This window comes from Indicator indicator, chromosome 11 (assembly GCF_027791375.1).
Source record: "Indicator indicator isolate 239-I01 chromosome 11, UM_Iind_1.1, whole genome shotgun sequence".
NCBI lineage: Eukaryota > Metazoa > Chordata > Aves > Piciformes > Indicatoridae > Indicator > Indicator indicator.
In genome coordinates this window covers 3,376,092-3,403,407 of record NC_072020.1, presented here as the reverse complement: position 1 = coordinate 3,403,407, position 27,316 = coordinate 3,376,092, and the positions used below count along the sequence as shown (strand labels likewise).

The 27,316-nt window shown below is 47.0% G+C and overlaps 1 protein-coding gene across 1 annotated transcript in view; it reads left to right on the top strand.

The window, feature by feature from the left end:
- The window catches only part of BMPER (BMP binding endothelial regulator), a 186,437-nt gene extending 159,417 nt beyond the window's left edge, over positions 1-27,020 (top strand). The window contains exons 14-15 of the mRNA XM_054385040.1: positions 16,570-16,700; positions 26,839-27,020. Of these exons, the coding sequence (XP_054241015.1) occupies positions 16,570-16,700; positions 26,839-27,020 (313 nt within the window). The remainder of the gene's footprint in view (positions 1-16,569; positions 16,701-26,838) is intronic.
- The last annotated feature ends 296 nt before the right edge of the window (positions 27,021-27,316 follow it).

Sequence of the window (27,316 nt, the reverse complement as noted above, 5' to 3'; positions counted from 1 at the left end):
GAGATTGAAACATTTCATACAGTAGTGCTACCAGGAATAAGCTGAGTTTCCTTGCTAACACAAGAAAGCAGACCATCCTAAGGGGATGAGGGAGTTGTATTCCAAAGCTTGTCCTGCAAGTGACCAAAGTTAAGGGGAAAACTTGGATTCTACTGAAACCCAATTTTCCTTCTGTAGATCATGTACTCTGTTTTGCACTTTCCCTGCTCCCTTCTTCCCCACCCCCCCACTCCCCTCCCCACCCCACTGGCACAAAACCAGGATCTTTGTTTTGACAGAGCTAATCTGCTCATGCTTTCATATGGGCCCTTGGGCTCCTCACCTGTGGAAACATCCATGGGAGCAGGAAAACTCCTGAGTGGGTGCCACATAATCTCCTTAAAGGGAAGAAATCAGTGGCCTCCCAGAGGTGTGGACTCTAAACATTGTGGTTCCTGAGGACTTACAAAGAGTATGAACTATGGATGCTGCATAATCTCCAGCAACCTCCTTCTGTGTTGTCTTCTGGGTTTTCCCTCTCTTGTCAGCTGGGCTTCTTCAGGAGATCCTGTGTGATCTGCTCTAGGTGATCCTGCTCTGGCAGGGGGGTTGGGCTGGATGAGCTTTCAAGGTCCCTTCCTAACATTCTGTGATATGCTGTATGGACTCCTTTGCTGCAGCTGTGCCTCCTCCCTCTCTCCAAAGACTGCAGGGCACACTAGACACTGACAATTTCTACCTGCAGACATTTCCAGGGAGAAAAGATGTAAACCAGCTTGTGACCCCTGCCAAATTTGACAGCAAGCTTCATATCAGACTGGTACAGCTCTGAGATCTCTCTGCTGCTTCTGGCTTCATGACTCCATCAGGCAGGATGCTCAACATGGGCTAATGTCAGGCACTAATCTGCTCCATCAAGTCTTTACCTAGCCAACAAAGAGAGGTAAAAAGTCAAACTCAGATGGTTAGGACTTGAGGTCCAGAATTTATCTTAGCCACTGGGCATCACCCACAGATGAGCAGGAGAATAACCCAGGACAGTGATTGCTGTGTGATAGGGAGGGTTTGCTCCCGCTCCTGCCTGGCAGGATGTCTCTTTAAATGCCTGTTTAAAGAGTGCTGATTCACATCAGAACTGTTTGTACCTAGCCAAGTAAATGACTGTGCCCAAAGTGAAAGGTGAGTTTGGCATGAACGAGAACAAACCTTGGCTCTGTCTGCTTCTATCATGTCATCCCACCTCACCCAGAATTAGGTCATTCTGGCTGTATAATGGCTGTGTGGGCTCCTGTGGCTCCCAGGCCAGGCTGCTATGTCTTGGAGTCACTATGTCTAGCACAGGAATTTTTCATTCATGGCATGAAGCTTGAATTTAATGTTTAGTTGTGTTCTGAAAGTGTCTGGATGCTTCAAAGCCTTGAAGTTCAGAACTGAAAAAAAGAAAAGCTGATGTGATGACAGTTCTGAATCTTGGCTTCTGCTTTGTTGGTAGGAAAATCCCCATCCCTTCTACTGGAGCTGGTGTTTCATCCACTGTGTTTTTCAGGCTCTGTGTGGTGTTTTGCAGTCGAGATCTCCTGTGCAGGAAGATTGAAGAACTGTGGTAGTACACAGAGCATCTCTTAGCCCCAGCTTTTTGCCTGTCTGTGAAGTAGCAGGCTAAGTCAGACTGCTGGACACCCCACACCAGGCCTCCTATCATAGTCACAATCAAACTGTCCTGCCCAGCTTCTCCCTCTGGTCTGTTGAATCTTGAATGAGAGCACAGAAGCACTGCTGCTGTTTTAAGGCAGCCTTCCTCAGTGGGCAGGAGGACCTCACTGCTGGGATGCCAGCTGGGCTTATGCTCGTCCATAGCCACGTGGTCTTGAGAACATGCAGAGCAGAGTCACAGCACGTTAGGGGTTGGAAAGGACCTTGAAAGATCATCTCCTCCAACCCTCCTATACCAGATCACACAGGAGCACAAGCAGAGGTGCCTGAGGAAGCATAAAGGCAAGAGCTAAGCATCCAGCATGAAAAAGTCAGCTTCTCTGGAGTCAGGGGAGCCAAGCCAGCTCTGCAGTTTTGCACTGGATTGCTTGAATCATGCTTTATGTGCCTGTGTCTCTGCATGGAGGTGAGCCAGGAGCACGCAGCAAGCCCTAAAACCAGGAGCAGAGTGGGATTCTGAGCTGTTTCAGGTCAGGTAAGCTGGTTCCTATGCCACTTGCAAGTTCTGAGCAGTTATGAGCCATGAAGAGCAAAGAGGGAGACCTCTAAGGTGACATACATGTTGTGACAGGCTGAAAGGTGGCATCCTCAGTGAGCCTGACCTGGCTGATATGAGCTTCTGGTTCTTGGTTTGTGAGGGGGGCAAGAAGAGGGAGAAAGCTGCTTTCTGAGTAGCAGTCTCCTATCTGCTTTTCCCCTTGCTCTCTTTCATTCATCCCAGCAACTTTTTAAATGCTCTGCAGCCACCTAGAGGAAAAACATGCTTGACTGAAGTTAATTTTCTCTGAGTTAAGCCAGGGAGTGGGCTCTGCAGAGGTTAAGAATGTGAATTTCTAAAGTAGGCAGCCTATTTGTTGTTATATCAGGAGACCTCCTCAGAATTACATACAGTGAATCAGCAGCAGCAGCTGAAGAGAACTTCAGTTTGTGTTTATGCTTCAGAAGTATTTCCTGCTCCGTGTTCTCATTGTGCTTGTTCTTGGATATGTCATGTTTTTATGACAGATAGCATAGCAGGACCACAATAGGTTTGGCCAGTAGAGAGAAGGAGATGATCTGCTTTGAATTTTGATTTTATCTTTTTTTTTTTTTTCCTGGAGGATTTGAATCTTGCATCATTCTGCATGTCTGTCTCCTGACTGTGGCAATATGCAAATGCTCTGTCTGTATTGTTTATGTGTCTGCAGGACCAGGAGTTTAAAACTTCACAATGACTTTTAAGATTCTGTCTATATGGGATGTTTATAAACCTCTGAAAACCCTCTGGGCTGTCACACAGAATTCACTAATGGACTCTCTGTCTACTAGAGTGGAAGCCATGCAGTTGTATTAGAGTCCTTTAGTCTGTGCCATGTTCATCTGCACTGTGTGAAACACAATCACAAGGTCTGACTGCTGATTGAAAGTCCCACTTGAATGGTAGGTGTAAAAATATGTCTGTCCCTTGCAAATGGAGTTGAGATTACTTCTTTTCCTTCTCTCTAGATATAAAAGAGTTGGGGTTGTTAGGGCTGGAGAAGAGAAGGCTCCCAGGAGACCTTCTTGTGGCCTTCCAGGATCTGAAGGGGACTACAAGAAAGCTGGGAAGGGACTTTTTAGGGTGTCAGGGAGTGATAGGACTGGGGGGGGGAGTGGAAAAAAAAATACAAATGGGTAGATTCAGATTGGATGTTAGGAAGAAATTCTTCCCCATGAGGGTGGTGAGACACTGGCACAGGTTGCTCAGGAAGGTGGTGGAAGCCTCATCCCTGGAGGTTTTTGCAGCCAGGCTGGATGTGGCTGTGAGCAACCTGCTGTGGTGTGAGGTGTCCCTGCCCATGGCAGGGGGGTTGGAACTGGCTGATCCTTGTGGTCCCTTCCAACCCTGACGATTCTATAAGACATGGCAGTGTGGTCTCCTCTCCTGCCTGATACAAGTGGAGCCTGATGGAATTTTCTTTCGAAAGGAAGTCCAGACATGCAGAAAAAGATAACATTTGATGTCAATGACATAATTCAACGATGATGGATTTTTCGATGTCAGGGGACACTGAAAAGCTCATTACAATGGAGTGTGTCTGTCATGAGGCAAATGCACTTCAGCAGTGCAAGTGCTGAGCTCAGTGTATGCAAGCAGTGAATGGAAATGTAGAGTATTATTATGGATATGGAGAAGGTCCACTAAGACATCCTCCATTTCTTTTGCTCTCATAGTAAAAGACTCTTTATGCACATCTGTCAGCTGAAGTGGCTTGAACACTGCTCTGTTATGTCAGAAGAGAATCTGTTCTAAGGAATCTCCTTGGCTTAAGCAATTCAAACCAAGAAACTGTGATTTTTTTTTTAGGACTATTTCTAGTTTGTGGCTTCTGTGGGGAAATGATGAGGTTCTGGACTCATACTGTAGGTGAGTTTGGCCAAAACATTTTGCCATAGGAAACCAGTGACAAGCACATAGGTTGTAGACCTCAGGGTGCTGGGCCTGTGAGAGATGGAACTCGTGGTAGGAAGTCCCTTAGGGGGTGACTCTCTAAACATTACCCTCATATAGCACCTAAAGGGTGGATTTGTTCACCAGAAATCATTGCATGACTGCATGACAACTAATATCAGAGAGCATGACATAGCCCTAGTGTCCTCTTTGCCAGTTAGGTGATCAAGGTTTGCAAGTGGCTGCAAAGTGAAGAAATGGCTTTTGAACCTTCAGTGGCAGGTTCCAGGTGCTTCTCCTCAATTTGCCTCTCTATCTTCTGCTAGGTCCAAACTTTTTCTTTGCATATGACCTCTTTAAAACAGGAAAGTCTGTCTGTCCTAAAGCAGAGTTGTTATTATCCTGGAGTTCTCTAGCCAGATATACAAGCCAGAAATCACACAATGTCCAGGCAGCCAAATCCTTTGGGCTTTGTTTTTTTTTTTTTTTTTCAGTACTCAGTGGAACAAACTGGTAAAGAAAGGAGGTAAAAGAGAGTTGTGGGTTTTTTTTTTTTTTGCTGTGATATGGGGCACTTGTTTGAAATAGGTTAATAAATCCACACTTTATGTTCTCTTTATTCCAATAATTTGTGATGCAGAGTTGTATGTGTGCAGAGAAGTGGGTTTGAGCTGTTTCACTTCAAGGTATATGCTCCAAACTCAAGCCACTTGAGTTCTCATGCATACAGGCCAGGCTGGATGTGGCTCTCAGCAACCTGATCTAGTGTGAGGTGTCCCTGCCCCTGGCAGAGGAGTTGGAACTGGATGATCCTTGAGGTCCCTTCCAACCCTGACAATTCTATGATTCTATGATTTCAAATGCCAAGACTTTAAAGGTTAAACTCTTCATGAGACCCATCACAACTGGAAAAAAGAAAAAAAAAAAAAAAAGGAGGTGAAAACTCTCTGCCACTTCCTAAAAGTAACTGGGAGTGCAAGGGGCCAGCTCTTGCAGGGCTGTGGGTGGTGTATCACAGTCTCACAGTACATCAGAGGCTGGAAGGGACCTCCAGAGATCATCAGGTCCAACCCCCCTGCCAGAGCAGGATCACCCAGGGTAGTCTGCACAGGAATGCATCCAGGTGGGGTTGGAAAGTCTCCAGAGAAGGAGACTCCACAACCCCCCTGGGCAGCCTGTTCCAGGGCTCTGTCACCCTCATTGGAAAGAAGTTTCTCCTCATGTTGAGCTGAAATCTTCTCTGTTCAAGTTTGAACCCATTGTTCCTTGGCTTATCACTGTGAACCACCCAAAAGAGCCTGGCCCCCTCCACTTGACACCCACCCCTCAGCTATTGATAGACATTGATCAGATCCCCTCTCAGCCTTCTCTTCTCCAGACTAAACAGCCCCAGGGCTCTCAGTCTCTCTTCACAGGGGAGATGCTCAAGTCCCCTAAGCATCCTCCTGGCTCTCTGTTGGATTCTCTCCAGCAGGTCTCTGTCTCTCTTGAACTGGGGAGCCCAAAACTGGACACAGGATTGCAGGTGTGGTCTCAGCAGAGCAGAGTAGAGAGGCAGAAGGACTTCCCCAGCCCTGCTGGACACCTTTCTTGATGCATCCCAGGATCCCATTGGCTCTCTTGGCCACCAGAGCACATTGTTGTTCCATGCAGAACTTGCTGTCCACCAGCACTCCAAGGTCTTTCTCTGTGCATCTGCTTTCCAGCAGGGCAGCCTCTAACCTGTCCTGGTGCATGTTGTTATTTCTCTCCAGATGTAGGACCCTGCACTTGTCCTTATTGAACTTCCTGAGGTTTGCCTGCAGCCAGCTCTCAGCTTGTCCAGGTAACATTGAATGGCAGCACAGCCTGAGGGGTGTCAGCCAGCCCCCCCAGTTTTGTATCATCAGAACTTGCTGAGGGCACTCTCAATCCCCTCAACCAGGTCATTGATAAAGATATTGAACAAAACTGGACCCAGTACCAATCCCTGGGGGACACCACTTGCCACAGGCTGCTTGAGTTTCCATAGCCTGTTGGATGTTCTGGAGAAAAAAATCCACTCTCCAAAGGTGGCAAGTCAGCTGCTCAACTGTGCTGTAACCTTCAGCTCTAGGAAATATTCTGAGTCATGCCAGATGCATCTTGGAGCCCAGCAGGAGATTTCATTGTCTTCCTCAGTCATAGTTCAGTTATTTCCCCATGGAGGGATTTTAGCCAACCTTTCCATTCTCAGGACCAAAAAGAACAGATGCCTGGATGGATCCAAGCACAGGAGACCAAAAAGCCTTCTTGACACAGTAGTGGTAGAATTCTCATGAAGAAGGAACGGAGAAGCTTGCTGTTCGGTTTCATTTGTTGCTTGGTTCTTGCTTCTTTCCTCCTGTTAAGTGCTTTGAGCACTGCTACTAGATGTTCAAAGAGATTATAAATAAGTGTTAGGGCAGTGCTATCCTGAGGACTTTTTAATTTTATGCAGTTGCAGAAACTGTTCCAGGATGTTTCAGTATTCATTTTTACCATATTCTCGTGGCTAACGTTGGTTTAAAGCAATAAATTGCAGTTCTGGCACGGGATGCTCTTTATAGAAAGGTTAGAAAGCTCCACAGAACACTCTTTTTGGCTTTCTCCAAAGGCTTTTGGATGAGATTCTCTTTTAGCAGCATGTAGTGAGATTGTGCAGCACAGTGTATGCTTCTTCAGAGGTCTGCATGGACCTTCATTTATTCAGTGTCTGGAAAATGCCATTTTTGCTTACCCTTTGTGAGCAAAACTCTTTTTAAAGGAGCTGCACATACAAAGAAGAGAAGAGGAGGCTCAGGGGTGACCTCATTGCTGTCTACAACTACCTGAAGGGAGGTTGTAGCCAGGTGGGGGTTGGTCTCTTCTCCCAGGCAACCAGCAGCAGAACAAGAGACACAGTCTCAAGCTTTGCCAGGGGAGGTCTAGGCTGGCTATCATAGAATCATAGAATCAGTCAGCTGGAAGGGACCACAAGGATCATCCAGTTCCAACCCCCCTGCCATGGGCAGGGACACCCCACAGTAGAGCAGGCTGGCCAGAGCCTCATCCAGCCTGGCCTTAAACACCTCCCTGGACAACCCATCCCAGGCTCTCACCACTCTCATGGAGGAAGTTCTTCACAGAGAGAGAGATTTGCCCTTGGGATGTGCTGCTGCCCAGGGAGGTGGTAGAGTTGCTGTCCCTGGAGATGTTCAAGAAGAGCCTGGATGAGGCACTTAGTGCCATGGTCTAGTTGATTGGATAGGGCTGGGTGATGGGTTGGCCTGGATGATCTTGGAGGTCTCTTCCAACCTGGTTGGTTCTGTGATTCTAAGAAACCAAAATGGAGCTGCTGTCTCTGCTGTGTGGAAAATAACATTAGCATTTAGAGCATCCTTTCTCCAATCTTACTGAACTCCTCTAACTGCTTTGGAAGGATGCCTTGGCAAGGCAGGGGTGGATATGGATCTCTTGTGTGATTCTGTTTAATTATCTGAGTGCTAAGTCTATATCTGGAGCAGGGACAGCTGGACTCACAGGACTCTTCACTGTGTGTGGAATGTGACTGCTATGCCCTGGAAATCTCACATCACATCCAGCTCTTACCCTTTAACATTTCTTTCTTCTTGTCTCCATGTGGCAACACAGTCCATGGTTGACTCAAAGCTGCACAAAACCCAGGGGTCAGGATGAAATTTGAATGCCTGCTACAGCAAAACTCTTCCTCTGCAATCTGTCCAAAACCAGCTGTGACCTTCTCAAGCAGGATGACCACTGCTCTCTTTATAGCCATGAGAATTCCCCATGGAAAGCACTGTGCCTGCAGTAGATTTGGCATGCAGCATGCACAGAAGATGAGCTGAGTTCTTTCTCTGCTTCTGTGTTCTTAGGGATATTTTTTTTGTTTTTTGGAGCCAGCTCAGCAGTGTGGGAGTCCTTCTACCATAGGAGAGTCTCCAGTACAACGCTCCTGTAAGCTGCCTGCCACTTCTGGGCATTTTCCTATTTAGGGGCAAAAAGAGGTCAAGGCACTGGCAGAGAGGGATCTGGGAGTGCTGGGTGACAGCAGCTGGACAGGAGCCAGCAGTGTGCCCAGGGGGCAGGGAAGGCCAAGGGCATTCAGGCCTGGATCAGGAAGAGTGTGGCCAGCAGGAGCAGGGATGGAATTCTGCCCTGTCCTGGGCACTGGTGAGGCTTCACCTTGAGCACTGTGTGCAGCTCTGGGCACTCACTGCAAGAGAGATCCTGAGGTGCTGGAGCAGGTCCAGAGGAGAGCAATGAGACTGGGGAAGGGACTGGAGGGAAAGGCTGGTGAGGAGAGGCTGAGGGAGCTGGGGGTGTTCAGCCTGGAGAAGAGGAGTCTCAGGGGGGACCTTATCACTCTCTACAACTACCTGAAGGGAAGTTGTAGTCAGGTGGGGGTCAGGCTCTGCTCCCAGGCACCTTGTGACAGGACAAGATGGCATGGCCTGAAGCTGTGCCAGGGGAGGGTTAGGTTGGATGTTAGGAAGCACTTCCTGATGGAAAGGGGAATTAGAGACTGGAATAGGCTGTCCAGGGAGGTGGTGGAGTCACCATCCCTGGAGGTGTTTAAGGATGTGGCACTAAGTGACTTGATCTGGTCCATGTGGTGCTGTTAGCTCATAGGCTGGACTGGGTGATCTCTGAGGTCTATTCCAGCCTCAATAATCCTGTGATTCTGTGATTTCACTTTGTAAGGGATGTCTTCATCAGAGCCTTCATTTAAGGCAACATTGCCATCATTATGACATGTGAGAAAAACACAGAGGGAGTGCAGATATATTTACCTGCTCCTGGAAGAAATGATCCTTGAAAATTACTCCCTTAGCTGCTTGAAGCAGTCTGTTCCCCAGGCAAGTGCTTTGAAGAGATACTTAGTAGATGTAAGGGCTTCTGTGTTTTCAGCAGCCTTCTTCATGAGTTATTTGCTGCTTTTGCATTAAGAGCAGTGAATTCTGTAGAAAGAATGATCTCAAGCCTCAAAGCTGTAAGAAGTCTCCAGCTCTGTGTCCCATGCTTCAATACTTCAGTAAGATTAAACATGCACATGCAGACAAGAGAGGGCCTTTCCAGTCTATATTGGAATATGGCTCATCTCATCCTCTTGCCTTCTGAGATGCCTCCTTCTCTAGATGGGGCCAGAAATAATGGCAACTCATTGAAATTTTGTAGGAAACCCAGCCCTAAATAAACTTTCTTGTAACAACATGATTACAGACAGAAGCTTAGAAGGCTTTCATTTTTCTGTAAAGAAAGGGAAAAGAAGTCTAATTCTGGATCAGGAGAAATGCATCCTGAGTGTTGCTGCTAAGTTGGGAGCTCCTCAGTGTGATTAGAGGAGCTGAAAGTGGCTCTTGTGTAGAGCATGACTGTTTTCATAGCCAGTGCTAATTAGGCTGAGCTTGTATCAGAGTGTATCAGAGGCTGGAAGGGACCTCAAGAGACCATCAGGTCCAACCTCCCTGCCAGAGCAGGATCACTTAGGGCAGTCTGCACAGGAATGCATCCAGGTGGGTTTGGAAAGTCTCCAGAGAAGGAGACTCCACAACCCCCCTGGGCAGCCTGTTCCAGGGCTCTGTTGCCTTCACTGTAAAGAAGTTTCTCCTCATGGTGAGGTGAAATCTCTGTTCTAGTTTGAATCCATTGCTCCTTGTCTTATCACTGTGAACCACCAAAGGGAGCCTGGTCCCCTCCACTTGACACCCACCCCTCAGCTATTGATAGACATTGATCAGATCCCTCTCAGCCTTCTCTTCTCCAGACTAAACAGCCCCAGGGCTCTCAGTCTCTCTTCACAGGGGAGATGCTCAAGTCCCCTAAGCATCCTCAAGGCTCTCCCTTGGACTCTCTCCAGCAGGTCTCTGTCTCTCTTGAACTGGGGAGCCCCAAACTGGACACAGGATTGCAGCTGTGGTCTCAGCAGGGCAGAGTAGAGAGGTAGAAGAACCTCCCTAGCCCTGCTGGACACACAGCAGTAGAACTCTGGTTTGGCATACCTAGTTATGAAGCTGTCCCAGCAAGGCTGTCTCACAAGATGATGGGGCTGGAAATGAATCCTTCTCTTTCTCTTGCAGACCCTTTGGAGTCTTCAAGTGTGTGTCTTACCCTGGGTGTAGGGGACAAATCCATTCCCTGCCTGATGCATCTTTATAGGATCGCAGAATCATGAAACGTTTTGGGGCTGGAAGGGACTTTTAAAAGTCATTTAGTCCAATCCCCTGCAGTCAGCAGGGACAGCTTCAAATAGACCAGGTTGCTCAGAGCCCTGTTGAGCCTCATCTTGAATATTTCCAGGGATAGGGCTTCTGCCACCTCTCTGGGTGACAGAACCTATGTCAGTGCTTCACAATCCTCTTCACATCCATCAAATGGCTGTGGTGATGCACATTTTGCTTTTGTAAAGCCTGTTGAGACCTGTTGGTAGAAAGAGGAAGATGTTAGTGTTTTCCATCAGTGTAGAGCAACCTCAAGTTGCACCAGGGGAGGTTTAGACTGGATGTTAGGAAGAAATTCTTCCCAGAAAGAGAGATTGGCCATTGGAATGTGCTGCCCAGGGAGGTGGTGGAGTCACTGTCCCTGGAAGTGTTTAGAATAAGACTGGATGAGGCTCTTAGTGCCATAGTTTAGTTGATAGTTTAGTTGGTGTTGGGTGAGAGGGTGGATTTGATGACCTTGAAGGTCTTTTCCAACCTGGTTGATTCTGTGATTCTTGAAGGTACCAAAGGGTTTGAAGAGTGTATCACACTCCTGTTGTCAAATATGGAAAGAAAAAAAAAAAAAAAACAAAGAGAAGAAGGCGAAGAGAAATAATCTCTCCTAAAATGAGTGGTTCTGGTTGTGTGTACAGCAAAGGAAACAGAACTGCTCATCTTCATCAAGTGAACATCTGCAGTTTCAATCCCTCATGGCATGGTCTGAGGCTGCAGGCTTCGTTGCTGTGATCTTCTCCTTTTTAATAGCGCATGTAGCACAGGACTCAGTTTTTTGCCCTTTGTGGGACTTGGAGACTTTCCATGGTTTAATGTGAAAAAGGGCTGTTGCTGAAGGAGCTGCTTAGCCCCATTGCTTTGAAGATGTGGCAGCAGAGCCTGTGTGTGCCTTGGTCTCCCTCAGGGGTGTGTCCTGCAGCTGCCGGATGCCTTCACTTTCATTGATTTCCCCTTGCAACCGTTTGTGATTATACACAGCCAGTTAGCACCAACCCTGACACACCCCCTGCAGGCAGCAGGCACAGCATCAGAAGGAATCACAGGAAGGTACCAGTGGAGGATGGAGAGGTTTGCTGTGCCCTGGTGCTTGTTCAGAGCAGATAAAGGCACCATCAGGGATGACTAGAAATGGAGCTCTGGCCCTAAAAGAAATGTCATTTTCTTTTGGACCACCACACAGAGTCATGGAATGGTTTGGCTTGGAAGAAACCTCCAAAGGCCATCCAGTCTAACCCCCCTGCATCAGCAGGGACACATCCTCCTCTAGATCAGGTTGTTCAGAGCCTTCTCAAGCCTGACTTTGAACATCTCCAGGGATGGGGCTTTAACTACCTCCCTGGGTACCAGTGTTCCACCACCCTCATGGTAAACATCATTGCATGTTTATATGATTTCACTGAAGGCAGAGCTGAGGCTGCCTGAAGTCTCTTGTGTCTGTTTCCATATAGCTGGTGAAATAGCTTCATTTCTTATGTAACTTGCACTGCAGCCTTTCTGTGGGACTGTCATGTTTTGTCCTTGCTGCTCTCTGCAACTACCTGAAGGGGAGATGTAGCAAGCTGAGTATAAGCCTTTTCTACCAAGTCACAAGGGATAGGACAACCTGAAGTTGTGCTAAGGGAGGTTTAGGTTGGATGTTAGAGAAAAATTCCTTCACCAAAAGGTCTGTCAAGCTGTGGAACAGGCTGCCCAGGGAAGTGGTGAAGTCACCATCCCCAGAGGGCTTGAAAGCTGTGTAGATGTGGTGCTGAGGGACAGGGCTCAGTGGTGACCTGGCAGTGCTGGGTTAGCGGTTGGACTTGATGATCTTAAAGGTCTCTCCCATCCACAACGATTCTATGATGCTGTGGGATGGTTCTGCTTTATTGAAGCAAATGGTTTGGTGTTGGTAAAGAGTCACAAGACCTTGGAAGATCCAGAGGCCCCATCAGTGTGCATTATGGCTTTGTTCTCAGCACAATTCCAAAGTTTTACCAGAAGGGTGTTCTTGTGTTCTTCAACCAGCCCAGCCAGATAAGAGCTCTGCATGTGTGCAGTTAGTGTCACAGGAGCTATTTATCAGATTCAAAGGAGGAATGAAGAAGAGACAGAACCTAGGGTAGCAGAGAACAATTTTTGAAATGTATCAATCACTGGAGAGGGTAAAAAGAAAGAAAAAAAAAAAAGCTGTAGGCATACCAAGGATTTTTGCAAGAGGAAAGGATTAGGACAGCACACAAGGATGAGCTTTTAAACGTACCTCTCCCCCTGCTGCCAGTCCATCTGAGCTGCCAGCAAGGGCTATTAGAAAGCAACAAAAAAAGGAAGGTTCTCTTTGGATTGAATTGGCTTGGCAGCTGTGGGTATAGTTTCCTTCTCTCTCATTTTTCCTGTAACTGTACTTAATGAATTAATTCAATCTGAAAATCATTAGCAGTTGCAATTCATTAACAAAACCAGCACAGCCTGATGAGTGCTCCTTGGCCAAGCCTATGGCTGCTTGAGCCCTGCAGCTGTCATGAGGATGAAACACTTGAGGCAAATAAAAATTACAGAAGTGATTAGGTGTGGAATGAATCAGAGGCTTGTTTGTGTGGCACATGGCAGGCTGCCTTCTTCATGGACACCCGGTGCTGGACTCAGTGCTGATCCAAGCCAAAGAGTGGTCTGGGTTGGAAGGGACCTTGAAGATCATCTAGTTTTAACTCCCTTCCCACTGGCAGGGACACCTTCCACTAGATAGAGTGGGGCTGGAGGGAAAGTCTGATGGGGAGAGGCTGAGGGAGCTGGGGTTGTTCAGCCTGGAGGAGAAGAGACATAGAAGGGACCTCATCACTCTCCACAACTACCTAAGAGGCAGTTGTAGTCAAGAGGGGGGTCAGGCTCTTCTCCCAGGCAACCAGTGCCAGGACAAGAGGGCATGGACTGAAACTGTGCCAGGGGAGGGTTAGGTTGGATATTAGGAAGCACTTCCTCACAGCAAGGCTGATCAGGCACTGGAATGGACTGCCCAGGGAGGTGGTGGAGTCACCATCCCTGGAGGTGTTTAGGAAAAGCTTGGATGTGGCACTTGGTGGCATGGTTTAGCTGATGCCATGGTGTTAGGTCATAGGCTGGACTTGATGATCTCAGAGGTCTTTTCCAGCCTCACTACTTCTGTGATTCTGTGAAGCTGTTCAAAGCCCCTTCCAACCTGGCTTTCCAGGGATGGTGTATCTACAACTTCTCTGAGCAATCTGTTCCAGTGTCTCCCCACCCTTGACAGTAAAGAACCTCTTCCTAATATCTAAATCTACCTGCTCCCAGATTGAAACTACCCAAGGCCATTTCAATGGCAGAAGTTAATGTCACTCATGTGTACAGAGGGGCTAAACTCTCTGCACCCTTAAAGAGTGTTGCTGCCCCTCCTACAGATGGGGAACAATGCCCTGGGCTAAACTCTCTGCACCCTCAAGGAGTGTGGCTGCCCTCCTACAGATGGGGAGCAATGCTCTGGCCTCCCTAATTCCCCAGGCTATGCCCAGGCTCTGTCAGTGTGAGTACTAGCCTTGCCAAGAACATTTTAATGGTTACAGAGTCTGGGTGATCCAAGGGGAGCATGGTGAATTCCTGACCTGATGAGAGCACCTGAGGTAGCTGTAGGTGCCTTGAGTCAGTGCAGGAGGTGGTGTCCTGTTCTGAGTAATGGTAAAAAAAATTATATTTATGCTCTAAAAAGCAGAGGCAGTGCCTCAGGTTTAGGAGATTGTAATTTCTAGGGCAGGAAATCAGTGACCACGTAGCCAACCCAGCACTGGCAAGGCTCCCTAAACACCACAGGGAATTAATAATAACTAACCCTGAGGGGAGAGCAGTAAAATGTGATTGATAAGGGAGGCTAGCAGAGAAACCAAAAGATGAGAAAATGGTTCATGGGCTCTGTCTGTGAAGATTATTTCAGACTTTCTTCAGGGTAATAATTTGCTGCAGTATCAGAGAAGCATTTACCCCACTGTAAAAGGAGGCATTCACCTCCTAACTGGTGTGTGCTATATGAAGCAGTGCCTGCTGCTCTTGTGGCCAAAGGAAACAGTGTGAAGTCATTTAGTGTGTCACATAAAAAGGTGACCCTTTGTGCTTCTCCAAAGTCTATTATCAGCCAACAACATCAGGCAATGTCAGGGGCGTTGTGCTAATCTCTTCCTTGCAGCCTATCAGCTGATACTGGGAAAGATGTAAAGAGACTTGCCACAGACTAAAGCCAAATAAAAATGTCATTGTGCCTGGAAAATAAGGTGATTTCAAATGAGGAACACTGGTCTGTAAGCACAAAGCATGCTGTATATTGGTTCCAAAGCAATTCTGCTTCTCCACAGTAAGGATAGATCAGGAAAAGCAGGACAAGGAACCTTTTTTTCCCCATTAGCACTTGTATTGCTTTTCTGTCACAGGAATTTCATGTTGGAGGCCCATGGAGAGTGAAGTGACTAAAAGCTCGTGGAGATGGCAAGCAGAACAGGTTTAGCCATAGGAATGGTCACCAGAATAGCCAGTGGCAAGGGGAAATAATCCTCTTCATGGGGCACAGCTGGATATGCAGAAACAAGGCTGTGTTTGAGGTCCTGTCTCCTGAGTTTGAGTGAAGGGTTCCCAATGACTCTAAAGCATTGTATAGGCATTAGGGCTCCTGATGTCTTTGATGGAGGTGCTTGCACCTTTTCCAAGCTGTTACCTAAACAGCTGTGGGCAAAGTTTGGATGTTAGCAACGAGTTCTTTACCATGAGGGTAGTGAAACACCAGAACAGGTTGCCCCAGGGAGGTAGTTGAGGCTACATCCCTGGAGATACTCAAAGTCAGGCTGGACAAGGTTCTGAGCAACCTGATCTACTTGATGATGTCCCTGCTGACTGCAGAAGGGGTTGGACTGGATGACCTTTGGAGGTCCCTTCCAACCCAGACCATCCTATGATTCTATGAAAGCTTCTGGAAAATTAAGCCTGTCTTCATCCTTTCCCTACAGGCAACTGAATTTTTGGCCCACAGCAAGAGCAATTAACATGGAGAGCTCAGGGGGTTTTACTTCAGACCTTGATCTTTCTGGGAGAATTATGCCTTCGACAAATGTTGCCTTGTCTTCTTAGTAATGGAGGAGTTCCTGAATGTGCATGGAACAAGGGCCATTGACACCCAGAGTGCATGCACAGAGCACTCTCAGGGGAAAGCAGAACTGATTTTCAGAGAGCCACATACGTCCTCCACCTTGTCCCTGCCTTCTAATGATGCAGCATTTCTGAATCTGCATTGCTATCTTTGCAGGAGCATCCCAGCATTTTGCATAGGCAGAAACTGCTGACTGCAACTCCAGCAGCTCTTGCCAGTTGTGTTTTAGGTCTGTGCCCAGTGGGCACACGTTGTGGATGAGCTACCTTGAAACGCAGTGGTGACATACACAGTGGCAGTTGCACTTAGGGCTATGTTAGCAGCTTTGCTCCCTGTTATTTTGGCTTCATCTTACACAGTGGAAGAAGATAGTGCCATTCACAAGTGCCTGGGGAAATTCCCAGCATGAGAACTCCTCAGTTATGCAGCATCACCTCTACTTCTTTGGTGTTTCTTAAAGCCAGGCACATAGCAGTGATACTACTGAGAAAAACAGGCAGAGGCTTTCCAAGAGGGAAAAGGCTGGAGGTAATATCTCCCTCTCTGGAGATATTCAAAACCCACTTGGATGCATTCCTGGGTGACCTGTTCTAGGTGATCCTGCTCTGGCAGGGGGGTTGGACTGGATGATCTTTCGAGGTCCCTTCCAAGCCCTATCTGGGGAGAAGGCACTGTGTCTCAGCCACAGCACAGAAAGGTATGTGCCTATTGCCTGTAGATGTCACCCACTTAACACTGCTGCTGTTGTTACTGGTAAAATTATTATTACTTTCCAGGGATTCATATGAAAAAATAATCTTTATCTTATGTTGACACAAAATCGTTACCAAAATAGAGTCTGCCTCCTCCTGCTGTGGTCTGGCTTGTCTCTGCCTGACATTTCTTGGATCTTCTTCTCACCTCCCAGTTTCTGCATGGTTCACTCCCTGGTCCTCTGGAGACTCCTCTACAGCAGAGCAACACACTCAGCACAGAGATGAGCTGTTGGGATGTGACAGCAAAGACACATTTGACTTCCCTGCCGTTGAGCACGAGTTGCTGTGGTATTGAACAGCAGCTGTGTGACTGGCAAGTAAATGACTCCAAATCTCAGACAGGTCTCTGCCAAAGCTTTCCTTTGCTTGTTTGTTCTGCAGGTCCTGTGTGACAGACATGTGTGAGTGCCCAGTCCATAAAAACTGCTACTGTGAGTCCTTCCTGGCCTATGCCCGAGCTTGTCAGAGGGAAGGGCTCAAAGTCCAGTGGCTACCAGAGCAGAACTGTGCAGGTAAGAGTTTTGGGACTGCTGCTTAGGCTCACAGGTTGCTGTCCTTTTACTGGGGGAGAGGGGGGCATCAAAAAGGAACTGGCTAGAGAGGACTGGGATTACAGCAGCAGGGGACGCTGCATTCTGAATTAAGCAGAAAGACCTTAGCAGGAAAGGTTTTCAATCATCAACTATTAGAAATGTTTATGTCACTGCAAAACTTTTCACCTCTAGTGCTGACTAGTGTAGAATCATAGGAGGGTCTGGGTTGGAAGGGACCTCCAAAGGTCATCCAGTCCAACCCCCCTGCAGTCAGCAGGGACATCCCCAATTAGATCAGGTTGCTCAGAGCCTTGTCGAGCCTGACCTTGAATATCTCCAGGGATGGAGCCTCAACCACCTCTCTGGGCAACCTGTTCCAGTGTTTCACCACCCTCATAGTAAAGCACATTCTCCTCACATCTGAGCTAAATGTTCTGAGCTAAATCTGCTCTTCTCTAATTCCAAACCATTGTCCCTCATCCTGTCACTGCAGGCCTTTGCAAACAGTCCCTCTGCATCCCTCTTGTAACCCCTTCAGGTACTTGAAGGCTGCTCTAAGGTGTCCCTGGAGCCTTCTCTTCTCCAGGCTCAACTACCTTCATGGTATCTTAATTTTATATACTAGCAGGGAGAAAATGCATGCCCTTTTCTTTCAGGATGTGTAAACAGTTGATTATAGATAATGTTTGAACTCCTTTGGCCTCCTCTTAAAGCAGGGTTATATATCCAGAGACAAAGTGCATTAGGTTCAACATGGGAAGAAAGGAGAATGTATTTAATGGGAATATTGAAATGCAAACCTGCCTTAATTTTGGTACTTGCACCAGACTCCCTGTGTGATTAGGACCACATTAATTGCAAGGAATTGTGTCATGGTTTAGTTGATGAGATGGTGTTGGGTGATAGGTTGGGCTTGATGATCTTGAAGGTCTTTTCCAGCCTGGTTAATTCTGTGATTCTGTGAATTGTGAGGAATGCTTTCCATGAGAACTGGTGGCCTGTGGTCATGGGCACTTGAAGTAAAATGCAATACTGCAGATGAATTTTTCCCCTGGTGACGCTCTCATTAAGTGTTGACATTCTAGAACGAGTGGCAACGTGTTCTGATTTATGATCAACAATTGACAGTAGCTGGGGGAGGCAGGGGGGAAGAGAGAGGTACTCACTGCTGGGCAAAAAGCTATTACTCTGTGGTCCATTTTGGTGACTGTGTGTGGCTCAGGGTCTACTCTTTCAATTTCCTTTTCTGTGGGAGACACAATAGCAGGGATGGGTGAGTGACAGAGCAAATTACTCTTGATTGACTGCTCCCAAAAGGCTCTTCTGGGTTTGTTTCTCTTTTTTTTTTTTTTTTTTCCTTTCCTCCTTACAAAACAACAGACCAATCCAAACAGGGTGTCACTAAGTGAAAGCCCTTTCCAAGGATGTGGTCTGGGACAGCACTAATGGTGTGTGCAGTTTTCATCTATTGATCTGCTATAGCAGGTCCACGTAGAACCTGAAAGGAGCATCCTGACTAGTTTGTGGTTGGGTGTTTGGTTGTTGGAAATTTTTTTTTTTTTTAACATTTCAGACCAAGACCTCACTGTAGCTGATGCTGTAAAAAGGAATAAAAACTCCAGTCCCTGCCTTAAGCAGTTTATCCAAGTGTTGGCATATCACGACTTAACTAATTGAGTCTCCCTTTCACAATTTTTTCTGGCTTTTTACCAAAGGCAAGAAAAGTTTCTGAGGCAAGAAAAAAAAAGTCCTTGAGAGAATACTGTGAGAGAAGGAATTTGAGCACACATCTCCCATTAAAGTTAATGAAAGAAGTGTTTAAAGCCACCTAAGTTTTTTCAATCTCAGTGCAGACTTCTAGAGGGAAAGGGGAGAGATTTTGTGAAGGAGAGAACAGAGATAAGTGATGTATGAGCAAGTACCCTCCAGACACAGGAGTGTCCAAGGGTAAACAAGTAGCAGCATCTTCTACAGCAGAGCACAGGAGGTTCCACCTCAACATGAGGAGAGACTTCTTTACTGTGAGGGTGACAGAGCCCTGGAGCAGGCTGCCCAGAGAGGTTGTGGAGTCTCCTTCTCTGCAGACTTTCCAAACCTACCTACCTGTGCAAGCCTGCCCCAGGCGACCCTCCTCTGGCAGGGGGGGTTGGACTTGGATGATCTCTGGAGGTCCCTTCCAACCCCTGACATTAGAGAATCATAGAATTGTTAGGGATGGAAGGGACCTCAAGGATTATCCAGTTCCAACCCCCTGCCATGGGCAGGGACACCTCACTCTACATCAGGTTGGTCAGAACCACATCAAGCCTGGCTGCCAAAACCTCCAGGGATGAGGCTTCCACCACCTTCCTGAGCAACCTGTGCCAGTGTCTCACCACTCTCATGGGGAAGAATTTCTTCCTAACATCCAATCTTAATCTACCCATTTCTACTTTTGCTCCATTCCCCCAGTCCTATCACTCCCTGACACCCTCAAAAGTCTCTCCCCAGCTTTCTTGTAGCCCCCTTCAGATCCTGGAAGGCCACAAGAAGGTCTCCTTAGAGCCTTCTTTTCTCCAAACTGAACAACCCCAACACTCTCAGTCTGTCCTCATAGGAGAGGAGCTCCAGCCCTCTGCTCATCCTCGTGGCCCTTCTCTGGACACATTCCAGCAAATCCAGATCTTTCCTGGACACAGTACTCCAGGTGGGGTCTCACCAGAAGTGCTGCCTCCAGTTCCATTCTGTGATTCTGTGATCTGGTGAGCATTAGAGGGCATCACACTGCATTCCATGTGAAACCAGTGGCCAGCATCAAGGTTTTAATCTTCAAATTACTTCTTTTCTCCCCAAACCTCATAGTGAACACCTCTTGTGTCCCAGTTCTGGATGAAGGTTGTTGGGTATGAAGCTATACATCCCTAAGAAAACTTCAGTATTCTGTGACTTTCATTTCCTGCTTGACATTTTCATAGCTGGTGGGATGTCTGCAAGAGCTGTGCTCTGAGGAAAATGCAAGTCTGCTTATTAGTAAAGTCAGGCTTTAATTATTCTTTTGTGTGTTATAAAAACCTGATCTTGTGTGGCTGCCAGTTCCTCTGCTGTACTCTGAGCTCATTTTTTACAATCCTCAGAAAGCTTGTGTTGTCTGGAGGGCCAGCCAAGTGAGATGCTCAGGAGGCTGGATTACATCTCCTGGTCCCTGCATACTCTTCCTCCTCCCACACTGTGGCCTCTTAAGTGCACTGCACAATACTGCTGCTCAGGCTGGCTCAGTAAGGGGGATGTCAGCTGTCATTTAAGCAGAGGGTGAAAGGAAGAATCTAAAGTGTAAGGAAGATGGTTAGGGCAGGAAAGGGTCAGTGACATCTGCATGGGAACTAGGAGGATTTGGAAAGGAATATGGCTTTCCTTGGGAAGGAGTGGGGAGTGAGACCTGTTAGGATGGGCATGGGGAGAAATGTAATGTGTGAAGAAGAAAGAAACAGGAGACCCAGTGTGAGAGAAAGAAGAAATGAGAGAAAATGATACATGCAAGAGGGAAAGAAAAGATAGAAATGAAAGGAAGAGGTAAGACAAGGAGAGGAGACAGGAAAAAATTTTCTGTAGCCCAAGAAAGGCTTAGCAGGCAGTTTGTAAAGTGCAGTTAAGTAAACTGAAGGGGTAAAAGCCTTGGGTCATTGTAAATGAAGGTGGAATTTCTGAGGGCATTGAGAGAGAAGACTCAAGGATGGCAGATGTGGAGGTGGTGGAGTCACTGTCTGTGCAGCTGACATGGCATGTTGGGACATGGTTTAGTGGCCATGGTGGTGTTAGGTCAATGGCTCTACTCGATGACCTTAGAGGTCTTTTCCAGTCAAAACTATCCTGTGATTCTATGGCCACACAGGCAAGAAGAAAATGCAGACGTGGGCTATAATGCAGTGCAAAGCCCACACAGCAGCACTAAAGTGCTGATGTGTCCCAACAGCCTCATCAAAATGGAAGAGTTTTCTCTTTTTCCCAGGTGATGGATTGAACTAGAGGAGGATGAGTATGCATCTTCTCTCCTGCTTTCCCTCTGCTCTGCTAAACAATCTCAATTCCCTCAGCTGTTTCTTCTAAGACTTGCTCTCCAGATGCTTCATCAGCTTTGCAGTCCTTCTCTGGATGTACTTCAACAACTCAATGTCTTTCTTGTAATGAGGGGCCCAAACCTGAACCCAGTATTCAAGGTGTAGCCTCACCAGTGCTGAGCACAGGAGCACAATCTCTCCCCTACTCCTGCTGGCCACACTGTTCCTGATACAGGCCAGGATTCTCTTGGTCTTCTTGGCTGCCCAGGCATACTGCTAGCACATGTTCAGCCGGCTGTCAACCACCAGCCACAGATCCTTTGCTGGGCACCTTTCCATCACTTTGCCCCAAGCCTGTAGAGTTGCTTTGGGTTGGTGACTCAGGTGCAGCACCTGGCACTTGGCCTCGTTAAAACTCATCCAACTGATCTTGGCCCATCGATCCAGACTGTCCAGATCCCTCTCTAGAGCTTTCCTGCCTTTTAGCAGATCAATTTGGTGCCATCTGCAAACTTCCTGGGGATGCCCTTAATCCCCTCATCCAGATCATTGATAAAGATGCCAAACAAGACTGGCCCCCAAACTGAGCCCTGGGAATCACCACCTGTGACCAGCTGCCAGCTGGATTTGACTTCATTTGCCACAACTCTCTTCTTGGCTGGAAAAACAAAAGACCTTGAAAACCCCCTAAAGACCTTGAAAACTCCCAAAAGATCTTGAAAACCCCAAAACTCCTTGAAAACCCCCAAAAGACCTTGAAAACCCCCCAAACTCCTTGAAAACCCAAAAGACCTTGAAAATCCTAAAACACCTTGAAACTCCCCAAACACCTCAAAAATCCTCAAAACTCCTTGAAAACCCCTAAACACCTTGAAAACCCCTAAACACCTTGAAAACCCCCAAACACCTTGAAAACCCCCCAAACACCTTGAAAACTCCCCAAAGACCTTGAAAACCCCCAAAACACCTTGAAAAACCCCAAACTCCTTGAAACCCCCCAAACACCTCAAAAACCCCAAAATTCCTTGAAAGCCCCCAAAACTCCATGAAACCCCCAAAACACCTTGAAACCCCCAAAACACCTTGAAACCCCCAAAACTCCTTGAAAAGCCCCAAAACTCCTTGAAAATCCCCCAAACACCTTGAAACCCCCCAAAAGACCTTGAAAAGCCCCAAAACACCTTGAAAAACCCAAAACTCCTTCAGAAGCCCAAAACTCCTTGAAAACCCCCCAAACACCTTGGAAGACCTAAAACTCCTTGAAACCCCCCAAACACCTCGAAAACCCCAAAACTCCTTGAAAACCCCCAAAACTCCTTGAACCCCCCTGAACACCTCAAAACCCCCCCAAAACACCTTGAAAACCCCAAAAACTCCTTAAAAACCCCCAAAACACCTTGAAACCCCCAAAACACCTTGAACCCTCCCAAACACCTCAAAAACCCCCAAAACTCCTTGAAAACCCCCAAACTCCTTGAAAACCCCCAAAACTCCTTGAACCCCCCCCAAACACCTCAAAACCTCCAAAACTCCTTGAAAACCCCAAAACTCTTTGAACCTCCCCCCCCAAACTCCTTGAAAACCCCCAGAAGACCTTGAAAACCCAACCAATGTAGGCTGAGAAATGTCTGTGGAATCAGATTTCCTAAATAATCATCCACCAAGGAAATCCTTCAGCAGTTTTCCATGTTAGTTATTTTGGCTTTTGTGCCGGAGAACAGGAATTACTCCTAACTAATCAGGGCCAGGTCTGCAAGGAACAGGTATGGACAGATAGAAGTCTTCTCTCTGAAACTGCCAGACTGGCCAGAATAAACCAGCTCTGGTCTGAACACTGTGTAGCCTTATTAGGCAGGGTTTATGAGCTGAGGCACAGTGCTGCATTGATGTGACTACATGGCTTCTGGGCTGGAGCTGGCTAGCATCCCACCAGCTCAGAAATCAGTCTGAGGAAGCTCACATCTGTCATGCCAAACACATGTGCTAGGAGAGTGGAAAATTGCTGCTGGGGCTGGTGATGTTGCAAAGTGCAGTATTATTAGTAACTTTTGTACTCTGCAGTTGGGGGTTTGATTCTTTGTGGGTTTTTTTTGTTTTGTTTTTTTTTTTTTTTTTTTTGCTAGGGACTGAGGAAGTTATTAGGAACAGAGCTGAGTTCTTTAAGAGAGGAGCTGGGTGCAAAGGCATTGCTTCTGTCTTTCATGTTTGCAGGGTGCTGATTCATTTCAGCAGTCCCCAGGAAGCCTACTGCAGAATGTCTTTATTTTGCTTCTTTAAACTGTTGATGAAGTGGAATGTTCTGGATCAATCACCCCACATGTTAACAACTGGAGCACTTGCCATCCAAGGGAACTTAAACAGCAGCCGTTGTCCTTTTCTGATTGTTTTTTTCCCCCTTGACAAGAAGTCAGTCGTGCCACCAGAGACTGCCTACAGCAGAAAACAGTCAGCAGCCCTTGTACATGGCAGCATCTGAAGGAGAAGGAGGTGTTTGGACATACCACATCCATGTGTGGTAGAGGGGAGCTGGGGAGTACTTAAGAGATGTGGTGGCTGCCTGTAAGATGTTCTCATTTGCCCTGGGGGCAGATGGGGAAGTGGGAAGGTGACCTTGGCTGATTTTCCTCAAACCCAGTGGCTGAGGCACCAGCCAGAGCTCAGGTGGGGTGATCAGGCCAGCTGTTCCTGCAGCAAAGCTTTTGAGAGGAAACCTGTGCAGCCTGGGAACTGAAGCTCAGAGTCCTTTCTGTATGGAATCTGCCTGTATTGAAGCCTAACCTTGCAGTTTGTGGTTGGTCCATTAGAGATCCTTTGAAGGGAAACTCATGGTCAGAGCTTCTAGTAAAGAGCCCCCTTAAGATAATTCCCTTTGTGTGTGGACAATCACTGTCTATCTTTAACCATCTTGGACCTCCTTTCTAGACAGCTAATACTCCATTTGCAATGCTGCTGGGAGCTCTGCACATCTTCCTTTCCCCTCTTGTAGAGGTGAGGTTCGATCTCCGCTCTTAGCACACCACACAAGTGCAGAGCTTGTTTGTGAATCTTAGGTTTTACTGTATGCTCAATATTGCTTGCATGGTTTTTTTGCCTGCCTTCTAAATTTCCTTTTCCGTTGAAATGTCTTTTTAGTTGTTCCTTCTGTTCATTCCTTCTTTAATGTTATCGTGTGGAGCAAGATGAACATGGAAAAAACTTCTCAAAAGAAAGAACTCTGCCCACCCTAAGTCTACCCTGAACATTATTGAAAGATTTTTTTTTTTTTCCAGGTATTTGTAAAATGATGTTCAATAAAAGATATCTCTCAGAGGTTTTAAGTAGCTTGCTCCAATGCTTTCTCATGCTTAAAGCAAGAAAGCTTTCCCCCCCCCCCCTCTAATATCTATTTAATATTCAGCTGTTGATTCCCTGTAACTCCAGGGTCACTTTCTGCTGTGCGATCCAATTTCTCCAATTTTTTGGTGAGCTTGTTCAGTATTTGTGGCCTGAGAATTTTGTGTGCACCTCTTACCAGAATTCTTTCCTCAGGGCTGCCTTTCACGTGTACAGAGGCAAACTTGCAAGAAGCTTGAGGCTGTTCTGAGGAACCTCTTACATCTATCATGCCTTAGCACCAAGACTTCTGTCCCCTCTGACACACTCTTGTGTATTTAATCAATTTATTTCTGCCTGCTTTCTCTTCCTGAATAATAGCAGTGCTGTAATAGTACTCTAGGGCAAATCCTCTCAACTAAACAGCATTTTTCTGCCTGGAACAGAAGTGTTCTGGAAAAAAATCTGCACTTCCAATGCCTTTCAAAAAGGAAGAAGCCTTCTTAACACAATCCCCTCTCTCTGAGTGTAGCAGAACATGCTTGAGAGCCTCTTACCATATCTAAAATTTTATCTGTACTTGGGTTTGCCATCAGCACAGCCATTAGAAAGAATAACAGACTTTTATTCTCTCTTGAACCATGGATTATTCTCCATGCTAAAAAGGCAGGGTATAAAATGTTAAGAGTTTAAATATCGATCTGGTGGGGGTGTGGTGCTTTTAGCTGAGCCCTCAGTGCTCTCTTATATTGGAAATGCATTGAACTGTCAGCTGCAGAGATCAATGAATAGATACTGGAATCATTAAGTAGAAGAATCCTCCTTGTCAGTGGTAAAATATCATAAAAGCATGGAACTAATCGATTTTTAACGTTAGGTTGGTGTAGGAATGTGCTGCTGGATTACCATCATTGTCTTGATTTGCTGGAATATACAATATTGAAAGTGTCTTAGGAGGAGAAAGTCTGATGTGGTGAATGACTCTTCTTTCTCTTCTTCTTTCTGTAGAGATGGGACTGACAATAACTGTCTGTCCTTGTAAATATCTCAGGAATATGTGCAGGGTGAGTGCCAAGAAGCTGGAGCCAGGTTCTGCTCAGTGATGCCCAGTGACAGCACAAGGGTCAGTGGGTGGAAATTGAGGCATAGGAAGTTCCATGGAAACAGGAGGAGATGTTTTTCACTGTGAGGGTGACAGAACACTGGAACAGGCTGCCCAGGGAGGGTGTGTAGTCTCCCTCTCTGGAGATATTCAAAACCTGCCTGGATGCATTGCTGTGTGATCTGGTATGGCTGATCCTGCTCTGGCAGGGGGGGGTTGGACTGGATGATCTCTCGAGGTCCCTCCCAACCCCTAATATTCTGTGAATGTTTGGTAAAAGGCATTGTAACAAATAAATACACACTCCTAAGCCTTAAATAGAAAGATGAGACCTGCTTATAGACAGAAGCATTGCCAAAGCATTCTGCACCATCAGCTGTGTTACAATTCTCAAAAAGTTTGAGGCTGATGGGAACTTGCTACCCTTCTGATGAGGAATTTTGCTACCTTTATGGTTGTGTTGCATGTAATAGAGTGGAGTCCCATTACAAGTAGTATTTCTCTTGTGGTGGTTTAGAGCAAGAGGGATTACTCTTTTTTTCCTCCTCCAAGAGGGGAAAAAGCAAATCACTCACGCAAGGGACTGGATAGGATTGGAAAGGTGAAATGGAAATGCCACTTACAACTACATACAACAGATCAAAGCATAGCAAAGCATACAAAATAAAACAAAATCTATGGTCTGGGCTTAACACAGAAGCTCATTAAGCCAAAGCTTTATACAAACATCCCTTTAAACCAGGCTAACAAAACCCAAGCTTTCATTCCCCCTCCCTACCAAGCCTTTCTAACCCTCCACACCACACCATTGTGACACAGCACAAAATTTGTCTTGGCATCTCCAAGCCCCAATTAGGCAGCTCCAGACCTAATTGGCAGCATTGTCAAGGCTGACATCAGGCCTCACCTTCCCCTGCCAAAGAGATAAGAGCCTGGGCATCCTTCCTGGGAGGAGAGAGGGAGGGGAAAAGGGAAGAAAATTGATTTTGCAGCCAGTTTTACAGGGATGCAGGACTTATAGGTATGAAGGCAGAGCTTCTCAGCTTATGGGTATGATGGCAGACCTTCTCAGCTCTTCTCCTGTGTCTTCTCTGGAGCACAGGGAGGTTTGCAGGCAGCTAGACAGGGATGTTGGATCAGCTCACCCCAAAGGTGGCTGAGATGGGAGAAGGTAGCTCGGCTTAGAGGGTTCTGAGCACTGGAAGCAGGTCCCTATCCAAGGCAGCAGCATCATCATGTTCAGCAGGTCGGGATACCAGGCACTTCCCTTAGGAGATTTGATCGCTTCCAGCAGTCCAGCATTGGGTTCTACAGTGCCCAGAAGGGCTTCTTCTCCTTTGGATCCAAGGAAGACCCTCTGGAACTGGCTGGGCAGTCCAGCGTTGGGTTCTACAGTGCCCAGAAGGGCTTCTTCTCCTTTGGATCCAAGGAAGACCCTCTGGGACCAGCTGGGAATAAGTACATCTTCCAGCCAGCCTCCTGGACACATTGGCCCCTCTGGAGGTCTGTAACTTTGTGGTTCTTAAAGGCACCCACAGCCTCCAACTGCCCCATCCCTCTAGGTGACTGCCAGCCCAAAATGTGCTTGTTTTGGATGATTGCAGTAGAAGCCAAGAGATGTGCAGCTCTGCCTAACGCTGACCTTTGCTTCCTTCTCCCTGCCTTTCAGCCACCCAGTGCAAACACGGCGCAGTTTATGATACCTGTGGCCCAGGATGTGTCAAAACCTGTGACAACTGGAATGAGATTGGCCCCTGCAGCAAGCCCTGCGTGGCAGGCTGCCACTGCCCAGCCAATTTAGTGCTTCACAAGGGAAGATGCATCAAGCCAGTGCTGTGCCCACAGCGATGACACTCCCTTCCCTATCCCTTCCCTTCCCACGGACACTACCGCGGGAGCTCACTGACTCCTTGGATGCTCACAGCCAGTGTGAAGGACTCCAGCTACTCACAGAGTGTAAACCCTGCTCCTGTGTGTGTATTTATGTGTGTTTCTGTATCTGCACATGGCACCTAGAAGGCTATAGAAACCATACCTGTGTGTCCCTAGACGCACAGAGCTCTACACGAGTGCCCTGAATGTGAGTACCACCCAGATATTTATCTATGTCCACACACACACACAACTATACAGCATTTCTATATCTC